The 11,649-nt window shown below is 36.2% G+C and overlaps 3 protein-coding genes across 3 annotated transcripts in view; all 3 read left to right on the top strand.

Moving 5' to 3' along the window:
* LOC137084892 (uncharacterized) overlaps positions 1–1,322 on the top strand; it is a 1,858-nt gene extending 536 nt beyond the window's left edge. Inside the window, exons 2-5 of the mRNA XM_067451443.1 lie at positions 120–259; positions 396–597; positions 869–985; positions 1,123–1,322. Of these exons, the coding sequence (XP_067307544.1) occupies positions 120–259; positions 396–597; positions 869–985; positions 1,123–1,244 (581 nt within the window). The 3' untranslated portion in view covers positions 1,245–1,322. The remainder of the gene's footprint in view (positions 1–119; positions 260–395; positions 598–868; positions 986–1,122) is intronic.
* Positions 1–11,649, top strand: part of LOC137084567 (NACHT, LRR and PYD domains-containing protein 12-like) — a gene marked incomplete at its 5' end in the record, with an annotated part of 382,843 nt that overhangs the window by 120,371 nt on the left and 250,823 nt on the right. The window lies entirely within an intron of this gene.
* LOC137085233 (uncharacterized) lies at positions 3,978–10,082 on the top strand. Its single transcript, XM_067451794.1, has 11 exons — positions 3,978–4,082; positions 4,171–4,287; positions 4,367–4,518; positions 4,699–4,830; positions 4,950–5,007; positions 5,088–5,216; positions 6,723–6,818; positions 7,327–7,421; positions 7,539–7,584; positions 8,273–8,425; positions 9,493–10,082. Exons 1-11 carry the CDS (start codon positions 3,978–3,980, stop codon positions 9,616–9,618), a joined length of 1,209 nt encoding a protein of 402 aa, XP_067307895.1. The 3' UTR covers positions 9,619–10,082.

The raw sequence follows: 11,649 nt of genomic DNA, 5'->3' as shown, positions 1-11,649 counted from the left end.
ACAATATCACAGTCATATCTGTTTTTAATTAAAGCATTTCCAGTGAAGAAAAAGAATATTGTTTAAATTAGTTCTATGAAGATTCAGGTAACAAAAAAATACTGCTTTTCAATCTGTAGGTATTTCTGTTGCTGTGAAACGGTGTCCAACCTGTGCTAACATTGTAAGATTCCAGGAATATTCATCTGGATTCCACAACTTCAATAACCGGGTCCTCATAACAATTCCACTGTGTGAGCTTCTGTTGTCTGGTTTGGCAGTAAGTCATTCATAATCATAAATGCTTTTGTGTAAAACATCTGGAATAAAGTATGCTCAGATCCATGTTTGTACATAAATAAATGGTATGAATTTAAAGATAAATTATATAATTTTAACTGTATTTTTAATTTTAGAACAAGACAACCAGTGGACGAATGCTGGACACTTTGTCATTTTTTAATGACAACCGCTACCACCACCAAACACTGCGAAAAGCATTCCACCACTTCTTAGCACTGACAAAATTTCAGTTTGACTTCTTTTGCTTCCAGTGTGGATACCACCCAGCTGTGGTAATAGCAGATGCTAACTGGAAACTAGCCTTTGATGTCCCACGTAAGATTATTTCTGGTGTCTGAAATTCAGCATTTGTAAAGTGACAATTACTCATAATAAATTCTTTAGGTGACAATACTAAACATATTCATGGTTGGATCAAGAATGTTCAGTGGTCAAGGAAGAAGTTATTTAATAACCTACCTAAGAGTTTTTTTATTATTATTATTATGTTTTGGAATACATATATGTTGGTAGCAATTATTCTCTGCTTATCTGTAAAAGTGAGTGTGCTTGTCATGCCTTTATAAATATATAACTTAATTTCCAGTTGGGACCTTTAAAAGGCCAGATCCAGATACCCTATCTGAGAAAGACTTGCAAGTGGACATTGTAAAGTCATGGTCTGATCTGAACAAATCACAAATTGCTGAAGGACTTATATCAGGTTTGGATTGACTTTGATCAATATGATCATAAATGTAGAAAACTTTAGGATGAACATTACATTTTTAGGCAAAGGAAAGCAACACAATCAAAATGTTTGAAAAAATGCATTTACTATGCTGTGTTTCTAACTAATAGGAACCACAGTGGCAAACCCTTTCTCCACATCTGTAAGGCATTCCACTTTGGCGCCATGGATGGGAGAGCACACCAGAGTTGGAAATGTTCTCCCCAAAACTGAGGCCAAAAAGGCAATGTAAAAGAAAAAAGATGACATCAAGCACCACCCCCAAAAAATAAATGAGGACATAATACTACATCTCATAATACTACATACAAAGAAGGTATACATTTTGCAAATATTACTACTTTCTCATTATACAATCAATGTGTATATACGCATCATTCTTTAGGTTTTTAGGTTATTGGTACTATTTGGTTTAATTTATTGTGTATGTGATGTACATGTAATGTATACATATGGCCTTCACATGTTTTAAATGTAAACTGCAAAAATGTATTTCAATTTACAGCCTCAAAAAAAGGAACTCCAGGATGCTTGTCATGCCTTGGGGGTGTCCTCAGAGGGGTCAATTTCTGACATGCTAAACCGGCTCCAGGAACTATTGAATTTTAAGGACATTTACCCAAAACTTTTTGTGAAGTTACAGAAAACTGGAGGTGAGAAATTGCTTGCATTATTTTTATTATATTTTTTCTGCTGTTAACTTTTGTAATATTCTTTAGGTGGTGTCCTTCATTTTTCATGTGCACATGGAGTTGTGTACTGTATTAACTTCCTCTTCTGGACGGAGTCAGCGAGGGACCATGCGGATGGCCTTCTGAGTTTTAAGTACTTCCCAACATGCTTCATCTCTGATGTAGCTGGACAAGTTGCTCGCCATACGAACAACCGCACGAAACAGCTTTATTTCCAACCACATGACGGAAGACTCTGCGCAGCATCGTCAGATAATATAAAACTGGTGGCTAACAAGGAATTAGAGGTTGATTTGGAATGGGTGAAGAACTTGAGGTCACCATCTCTTCTGGAGGAAATTCCAGATAGTGAACGAATGTCTGCAAGACATCCAGTCACAGGGACATGTGAAAGGTACTCCCTGTATGATAGGTTTCATCAAAAAAATCAAAAACGTCAGGAAGATAAGTTGAGAAGCCTTAACATTTGCCCCAACCTAAGAAGAGAAATTAACTCAGCAGTTGCAGAGCAATTTAATAGGGAGATTTCAGCAGTGAGGTACTCATTGTGTCAGATGAATGAAGCACACTTGAAACAAACTGTTAGGGTGCTTGTTGACCTGCATAATGAAAACATAAACAAGACATTTAAGGCTGAAATTGAGGGATTATGCAATGCGCAATTGTCTATCGGCCTGCATGGGATGCTTGGACTGCACTCCTCTGGTAGGCTTGGTTTGATATATGATACTGCACAATAGTATAAGAATGTAGAAATTGTGATAAGCTACAGCTGTATGTAATTTTTTAGTGCGCTCCATTTGGATATGTTTTACCAAAACATATTTTGAATATAAATTTGGTTATTTTCTATTTTTCAGAGGGAAGGAAAAATATCCAGCATTCGGGTGTTGGTCTTAACATTCAGCCAGACAACACCATGACATCTTCATTTGTAGCACGATCATATGCTGTCAGTGATGATGACATGGTACTTTATTAGTATTTAGTATTTTATTAGTATATAGTATTTTATCTAGACTTGTGGTATTTTGTGCCTTATATCATTTTATCAATTTAATGTTTTGATAGTAACTATTATGCTACATTCTTTGGGTATTAAGAGGAAACTCAAGGTCTTATTCACTGGATTTCGGGATGAACGTCAGGCATTGGCTCATGCCTCGAGACGATTTCCAGTAGCAATAAAGGACATCCAGAGTTTTTGCCCCCCTGAGTTGTTGGGACTGTCTTCTTTGAACATGCCATGGTTGACTGATGATGTAAGTGTAGATAAATAAAAAAGTTTTTTTTTTTTTATGTGTGACTGCAATGTTTGTAAAGCAGAAATGTGTATTTGTTTTTATCACTCTATATTCAAAGTTATATTACCAAGAATGAACTGTTTTGTATTGCAGGCAGTGAACTATCGAGTGACACAACTTGCACAAGACAATATGGTAATATACTTGAATTGCCTCTCTCTAGGATTTTCTCACTGAGATGTACTGAATTAATAATAGTTTTTTGGTTTCAGTGTGGTTCTCTGGCTACATTTGATTTTATATTGTGGCACCGGCAATGGACTAGTACTAGAGGAGTCTGTGACCAAGATGTGAAGCGCATCCCTGTAAGTCCCTTTGTTTATTTTTCGTTAAAATCGAACACAGTTTAGAATTGTCCTTGTGTTGTAGGTTTCAGAGAAGATATTCCTCCCAAGAATTGTGGGTCATTCCTCGCCTGAAACAGGGAGTCACTACATTCTTTGGGTGAGCTCCCATTATGTACATTTTTATTTTGGTAGTTGGCTTGTACGCAGGTCAAACAGGTGTCTGACCTAACATTTTTGTTAGTAGTGGATTTGTTAAGCAGTCTGCAATAAATTATGCAGAAACAGCAAAAGCCACAGATTTACCATGTCTTGCATGTGAAACATTATGTCAGCTAAAAATAATTGAATGTTTTGTAAAGCATTGATGACAGATGTATTTCCTTGTTTGTCTGGCTATCACCAGACCAAGCTTAATTTAAAATTGTACATTGGTCTGGGGAGTCTGCAAAATCAAATCGCTGGCAGATCATGCTGGGCTAACCCAGTCTATTTCCATGTAGGTATTCGACTTCAAAGTCAAACAGATTCGAATCTATGATTCACTAATGCTTTACACAGCAATCAGTGAAAGTGACATGGACCTCCTCAGGTAAGAGAGTCACATAATACAAGAGTTATCAGTTGTATTTAAGTATTGTGACAATATGACAATATTATCCTGCTACCTTATTCCCTTGTAGAAATGTCTTTAGACTATCTGCTGGCCTTAATGGTTGGACTGTCACATATCCTCCACAGTGGAAGCAGCAGGACTCTGCTGACTAACTGTGGCATTTTCATCTGCTCTGTGAGTTTGTTTTGAGCTGCTTCGCTTCCTCTTTAGTGCAAGTTTAGTCAGTGGGTTCATCAAAGTCTATTACTTTGTTTCCTAATAGGCAGCTGAAAATGAAGTGCTAAATCATGAGGTCACAACAGAGGTTTTGACTCTAAACCAGTGCAGAACTCTCCGTCTGCACCATGCCACCCAAATGCTGAGAAATGTGAAAGCTGAGGTAAGACTGATCTCTTTTTGTTAAACTTTGCACTGGTAATTACAGAAATAGTGTTACAGCAAATTTACTTCTTACACAGGACTTCCCACGTACCGCAGAAGAAATTCTACAAATTGAAAAAAATGAAAGTAGACTACAGGAAGCTGAGGCCAAAAAGACGGACTCCAGCATTCATTGCCTGGCATGGAAAACAAAGTCATGCTTGTTCCAGCGAGCTACGGGGACAACCAAGTATGTACAACAGAACCAACATATGAAATTTATCAAATGACAGATGGACAAATGTGGATAAATGGATAAATGTGGACAGTTGGATAAATGTGAAAATACATAAAGAACTTCAGAAATAGACAAATTATTTCAAAAGGAAATGTGTAAGATTGGTGAAGTCCTACTTGTGTTTTTAAATAGGGTTTTCCATGACCACATAAGGAGCCACCAGTGGGTGCAGTGCACATCATGCAAAAACTGGCTGCATTTTCAGTGTGCTGGTGTAGAGGGAGACTGGACGTCAAAGGATGGATGCAACCTTAACTCAGATGTGTAGGAATGACTTTATACAATATATATATTTTTATAGTTGTGTTTTATAAAACTAGGGATGCCATTTAATGTGTCAATTACAGATTTAGTAATTTAGGCAGTGTTTTTGTCAAAAACAGAAACAATATCCTGGAGTCTGTCAAAGTAGAAGACATTCTCACAGATGAAGTAATAAAGGTAATAGACTATACATTTTATGACATTTTATGACTGGTTAAAACCATACTATGCATCTACATATACATTTAATATTACAGGACTTGGAAAAAAAACTGCAGAGTGGGAATATTCTTTCCAATCGAATGTACCTGTGGAAACACAGAGGATTTGATCCACCCCTTCACAGATATTACTGTGACCATCATGCTTTATTTAATGACACAAAGGTATGTGGACCGGAGTTTTTTAATATAGTATTTTACATATATATATATATATATATATATATATAGTGATTTTAACTCGATTCACCAGTGACATAATGATTTTTGATCACGTTTCATTTATGAGTGTTTTAGATGGCCCCTTCCTCCTTTTGTAATGCGGGGCACCAGTCAAGAATACTATCTTAACAATTTAAGAGCTGTTCAATAATTCAGAATTAATATAAAATGGAGGGACTCGGTCAGCTGATTTATCTGAAGGGTTTGTAAGTCTGGTCAACTAGTAGAGTCTTCATTAACACAAGGTTGCAAGGTACAACACAGTTGTAATAAAATCAATGAAATTTGTTAACAATAGACATGCAAGAGGAAATACCACAATGATCAATAATGAAATAATGAATATGGACTTCTAAAAGATAGTAAAATATTAATCAAAGGAGAATATTAAATTAAAACAAATAAACGCATAAATGAAGTGAACACAGAATGGATAATTCAATGCTGTTGAACTGAATGTAGAATGGAATATAGAATGGTTTGGTCCCCATCTTGACTGTTGTTCACGACACACACACACACACACACACACACACACTGTATATATATATATATACACACACACACTCTGGCGCTCTGCATACATGCATGTAAGGGCACTTTGTAACAGTTTTTCTGTTACTAATAGCTTCTCAGTAAAGCAGTGCTAATATTCGCCTGAGCATTAGGGGGCGCTCTGGTTGGAAACATGCTAGGGCCTACCTATTTAAGGGATAGGAGAAGGAGAAAAGAGTAGGAAGTTGATCCTCTACCTTCACAGAGATGCTTACCTCATGGCTTTTGCCCTGGTTGAGGAACTTTATAGTTCTAAGCTCATCTAGGGTTTGTGTTCTGGGCAGTTATGGAGTACTTGGGGGATTATACAACTGAGAAGATGGAATGGAGAGAATTGATTTCAACTACTGTTTGACTGTTACCTGGCGGTAGACCAAAGCTAAGTTTCAGACATTGAGGCCTTCTCTTCCAGATGAACTTAGTGGTGGAATCATCCTGACCTTTGAAGTAATATCTTCTCAAAATTATAAATTGCACAAAGACTGAGTAAAGCTTATGGTCCTAACTGGTCCTAAAAGAAAGACTGTGGGTTGGGGTACTGGACTGTTTGTTGTTCTCTCTTTACCAATTGGGATGTGTATCATGTTAAATCTCTGTATTTATGCCATTATACTTAATACATCTGACTCATGAGCAAAATTATTCTGTGTGGTCCCTCAGTACATGTAATACTTAAACTAAAATAAAAAGGATAGGTGTTACAACTTTACAATTACCTGCAGAGACCCAACATTCCCTCAATAGCAAACACTTGATGACAGTGGCAAAAAAACATTTTTTTTCCATGTCTCTAGAGGGGTGGGTGAAAAAACACGGCACATAGCATTGTAATGATGTTGTATCTACATGGTATAAAACTATTTTTCCATGTTTCTTCTTTGCATATTACCTTAGACAGAAGACATAATCCAGCGACTGGAACGAATCATAGCTGTGCCTGGAACTGCGGCTGAGAAGCAGATGTTTCTATCAGAAGTGATTTTGCCTGAGGTGAGCTATAGAGGATGTGTATTAAATGAACTATTAGAATAGGAATTTAATTTACAGGGAAAAAACAAAACAAAACAAAAAATGTATAGGTACACCACCTTTCGCTGGTGTGCGGTGAGCTCACTGGCGCCGTTGTACTGTGGCTGCCGTCGCATCATCCAAGTGGATGCTGCACACCGGAGGTGGTTGAGGAGAGACCCCTGACATGAGTGTAAAGCGCTTAGGGTGTACAGTAGTACATATGAAAGCGCTATATAAATGCGAGTGAGGGCTTTGAGAACTCTAAATCTACGGGTGTCAATATAATTTGGAGAACAGCAATCAGAGATTGTATACCAAGTACAATAAAAATGGAAGCATGACGTCACACTGTATTTATTGGTTTCGAAACTTCAGTATTTCTGTATTAGAAGAAACTTTTAGATTTTAAAAAAGATTTAACTGAAAGCTTAAATGTGGTTAAAGTTGTAATTTACTCACATTAATATGAATACTGTACATTTTTTAGGTTCTGATTTATTGGTTGCAAACCAATGCTAACATGTGCCGATATATGGCTGAATCTGTACTTCTGAAGTACACATCTTTCGAAGATAAGAAAAGGTACAGCATATCTTCATACTTACTCTCTGTATAACATCACTAAGTTGACAACACTTAGTTGATTTCCATTTTAAGCTGTTGCTGTTGTACTTTTAGTACCGATTCTTTTTTCCTCAGTGTTGCAGAGATCAGAACAGGCGATGACACAGAAAGCACTGACGAGGTAAGACAAGACATTATTGGTAGTGGTTGAGGAGATTCCCCCTTCTGTATGTAAAGTGCTTTGAGTACCCAGAAAAGCGCTATATAAATGTAACAAATTATTATTTGTATTAATTACCTCCCACCTCTAAAAGATTAACCTCAGAAAACTTAATGTGATGTGTTAAACAAATGTATGTATTTGATCCAAAGAGACATGACACAGCAGGTACATAGTTTTGCAAAGCTGTTGCTCTTTCAAGCACACTTGCTTTTTTCAATGGGAACACTTACATGGGGGAAGCCTATAACCAACACACAAACATCAAAAATGAATTTATCTTAAATAATGATCCTTGGGACTCAGATTTGTATGTTTTTGCTGATTATTTTACATCATTTTCATGTGTCATTAAAAAATAATCAAAATGGAGAATAGTATAAACATGGTACATGAATTAAGTTATATTTTGGTAGTATAAAATATTGGGCAAATATCTCTGGGATTCCTGATAAATGACACATAACAGTTATTTAATTCTGAAGGAATTTGATTTGACATTAAGGTCTCAAATGACACAAGAACTAATATACAGCATTAATTATAAACAAAAGATCACATATTTCCTAAAAAAATAGTGTAACAGCTTTATGTTTGAAGCATTAACATCATTATACATCAAATACTTTGACCATATTTGTTATTCCAGGAAAACCTTCTTATCAGAAACGGCAGGACTGCAGCTGAGTGGTGTAGCAAGAGAAACTGGGATGGGAAAATACAGTTTCCTACTGTCCTTTCAATGGAAAGGGAGGAACAAATTGAATCCAAATGCAAATTGGAAAGCTGGATCGGTGAATACTACGAAAGCTTATTGCATTCACTTGAGAAAAAAAAAATCTACTCTGTTTTTCTGAATTAATGACTTAATTATCTCAGAATTATGAGAGAATTTTTCATGAATAATTTTTTTTTTTGCTCTGTTTTTCTGAATTAATGAGATCCCTCAAAATCCAGCCAAGAGCTCTATTTTAGCTGGATTGCATGGAAGTAAACATGTCCCGCTTTTCAAATTTAATCCGGATTTATTTTACTTTGGGTTTGAGACATTGTCTTTAAGTAATAAAAATTGTATTGTTTTTAGTGCATCAACTTTGTGCAGACAGCTCATGACAGCAGAAAAGAACATTCTGATCTGCTTGACTTCGCTATTGCACTCCATGGGGATCCAGTATTTTCAACAATTGCCTGATTGTCTCTTGTGTCACCACGTAGCCAGCCTGAATGCATTTCAGATGCATCATCTTAACACGATCACATAGTAATGCGTATCAATAGTACGAGTGTGAAATCGTGTCTAATGTATATCGTTTGGAATGTATATTGTGTAGAATGTTTACTGAGATAATGCACGTGCTACACAGTCTTTCGCGTGCATGCATATGACATGCTCTTGAGTAGGTTGGGGATGGTGGGATGGGGGGTTCGTACGTATAATATGCCATAAAGTGCGTATAAGCACGTGAAAAACTGTGTACCATATGCACACCAAAATTCATTTTAGCGTATACATTCCACAAGATTGCACACTTATTTATACTACTATTTATACGAATTTTCATGAGATCGGCTGTCTGCACAAATTTGAAAGGCGGGACATGTTTACTTCCATGCAATCCAGCTAAAATAGAGCTCTTGGCTGGATTTTGAGGGATCTCATTAATTCAGAAAAACAGAGCAAAAAAAAAATTATTCATGAAAAATTATCTCATAATTCTGAGATAATTAAGTCATTAATTCAGAAAAACAGAACAAAAAAAATATTCATGAAAAATTATCTCATAATTCTGAGATAATTAAGTCATTAATTCAGAAAAACAGAGTAGATTTTTTTTTCTCAAGTGAATGCAATAAGCTTCCGTAGAATACGACGAATGTTCTCCAGCTGAACTGTTCACTTTTGTTTTTGAGAAAAAAGAAGATTATGAGGTGTTCTGGACAGAAATGGTTGATAAAATGAAGTACAGAATCTTCGCCAGATTTGAGGAAAAATAAGTAACCCCTCAGGATGAGATTTTTTTTTTTTTTTTTTTTTTTTTTAATCAGTCAAGGATAATACATAAAAAATCAATAAAAACTTAAATGTTTCAAAAACAGTGTGTAATGATTATTATTATGCTAATATATATTTAAGCAAATAAATGCAGGCTTGGTGAGTGGAAGATACTTCTTTTAAAACATTAAACAATCTTACTGACCCCAAACTTTTGAACGGAATATATATATGGTTATTTTAACTCTAGAATTATACTAATGTATTTAGCACAGTTCTAGAGTTAAAATAATCATTAGACACTTTCATTGAAACATGTAAGTCACAATAGTTTTCATAAAGTACAACTTTATCCAACAGCGACACCCGCTGGTTAAGTTAAAAAGAACAGTACATATTGTTTGTGTTTGTATTTTTTCTGCCTTTTGTTATTAATCTGGAATAAATTTAAAAATACATAAAAACACTAACTTGATTAGACTTATTTCTGAAGGATCATGTGACACTGAAGACTGAAGTAATGATGATAAATTCAGCTTTGATCACAGGAACAAATTACACTTTACTGTGTATTTACATACAAAACAGCTGTTTTAAATTGGAATAATATTTCACTATTACTATATTTGTTTGTATTTTTAATTAAATAAATACAGGCTTGTTGAGCAGAAGATACTTCTTTTAAAACATTAAAAAATCTTACTGACCCCAAACTTTTGAATGGTAGTAGGCCTATATATATATAATAGATTTTATTTATAATGCACTTTTCATTCCGAAGAATCTCAAAGTGCAACAAAGGGAAAAAAAGAAAGAAAAAAAAATATATATATATATAACATTTTATATTTATTTATTTATTTATAATGTAGGCCTATATATGTGTGTATGTGTATCACTTTTTGGGTCTAACTCTCACTAATAACTTTTGACTTATGCCTCAAACCTCGAATTACTGTTCAGCTATAGGTTAAGATATGGTCACTCATAATAAGGCATATGTGCTTAATGAGTTCTAATAAACAGCTAATATAGTGATCAAGCAAATGTTATTAACTGTGTTTTACGCACGTGCGTACTACTATTGCCATTGGCAGCTGGCATGCCAGAGAGAAGGCTTGTTCGACTTCACCCAGCGATGCGCAGACCGATCGGCGGCTGACTTGAAGCAGTGCATGCCGGTTAGAAATGTTGTCCGACTTGAGACAGCGCCGACAGCACGTGACTGTGACGTATGTCAACAAAGTACCGCGAGAGCGAATCGAGAGCAGCCGGCTGATGCAGCCGGTGCAGATTCTCAAGGGGGACTGCTGGAGGCTGCTCGAGCTCTGATGACGACACAGCTGATCCACGATTGGCCGGATTCACCGCATGACAGCGACCACGTGTGTTTTGTGTTTATTCTAAAACCTCATGTTACACTAATGCTCACAAATCATTTATTTATAACAGTAAAACCTCTTTTCATGTAGTCGCGACGTTATATTGTCATGTTTATCAAACTAAAACTGATAAAAACCGTTGACAACACTTATATGTTGAACTTTAATCTTGTCCAAATAGACGCTTTATTAAACAGTACATAAAGTATTGGATGAAAATATAATTTGAAACATCTGTGTATTTGAGAAATGCTGCATTTATTTAACTTCAGCTGTGATAAAGTTTGCAAACGCAGTGCAAGCGTCACCACGAGAAGCAGAAAGTGTCCGACTTCACGTCTCCGTTTGCAGCCCCTCCCCGCCTGTACTCGGCTACTCTCGCCGATCGCATGCATCCAGCCGCAGCCGATGTCGAACACACCTGCTGCCTACGCCCTGCTTGCGCGTGCAGTGTGAAGCCAGCGTGAGAATGCGGGACTGCGCGTTCACGCATGCGCAGTGGGGTTCTCGTGAACGCGCATGTCTGTTTGCTTCTCTCTCGTCACAAATCTAAAGCGAAAGTAAGTTCTCTTGTCGCCATTTTAAGCAGGAAAACACAGCTTTAAAGTGTTTAATAGAAAGGTTTCTCGAAGTTTAATCAGGAATGTCCGT

The sequence above is a fragment of the Pseudorasbora parva genome, chromosome 8 (assembly GCF_024679245.1).
Source record: "Pseudorasbora parva isolate DD20220531a chromosome 8, ASM2467924v1, whole genome shotgun sequence".
Taxonomy (NCBI): domain Eukaryota; kingdom Metazoa; phylum Chordata; class Actinopteri; order Cypriniformes; family Gobionidae; genus Pseudorasbora; species Pseudorasbora parva.
The sequence above is the reverse complement of the archived record's forward strand: the minus strand, read 5'-3'. Positions and strand labels throughout refer to the sequence as shown.

Coding starts and splice junctions, on each gene's coding strand:
- LOC137085233 (XM_067451794.1), top strand. CDS start 3,978: ATGTCTTTAGACTATCTGCTGGCCTTAATGGTTGGACTGTCACATATC. Junction 4,519..4,698: donor CGAGCTACGGGGACAACCAA/GTATGTACAACA, acceptor GTTTTTAAATAG/GGTTTTCCATGACCACATAA. Junction 7,422..7,538: donor TCTTTCGAAGATAAGAAAAG/GTACAGCATATC, acceptor TTTTTTCCTCAG/TGTTGCAGAGATCAGAACAG.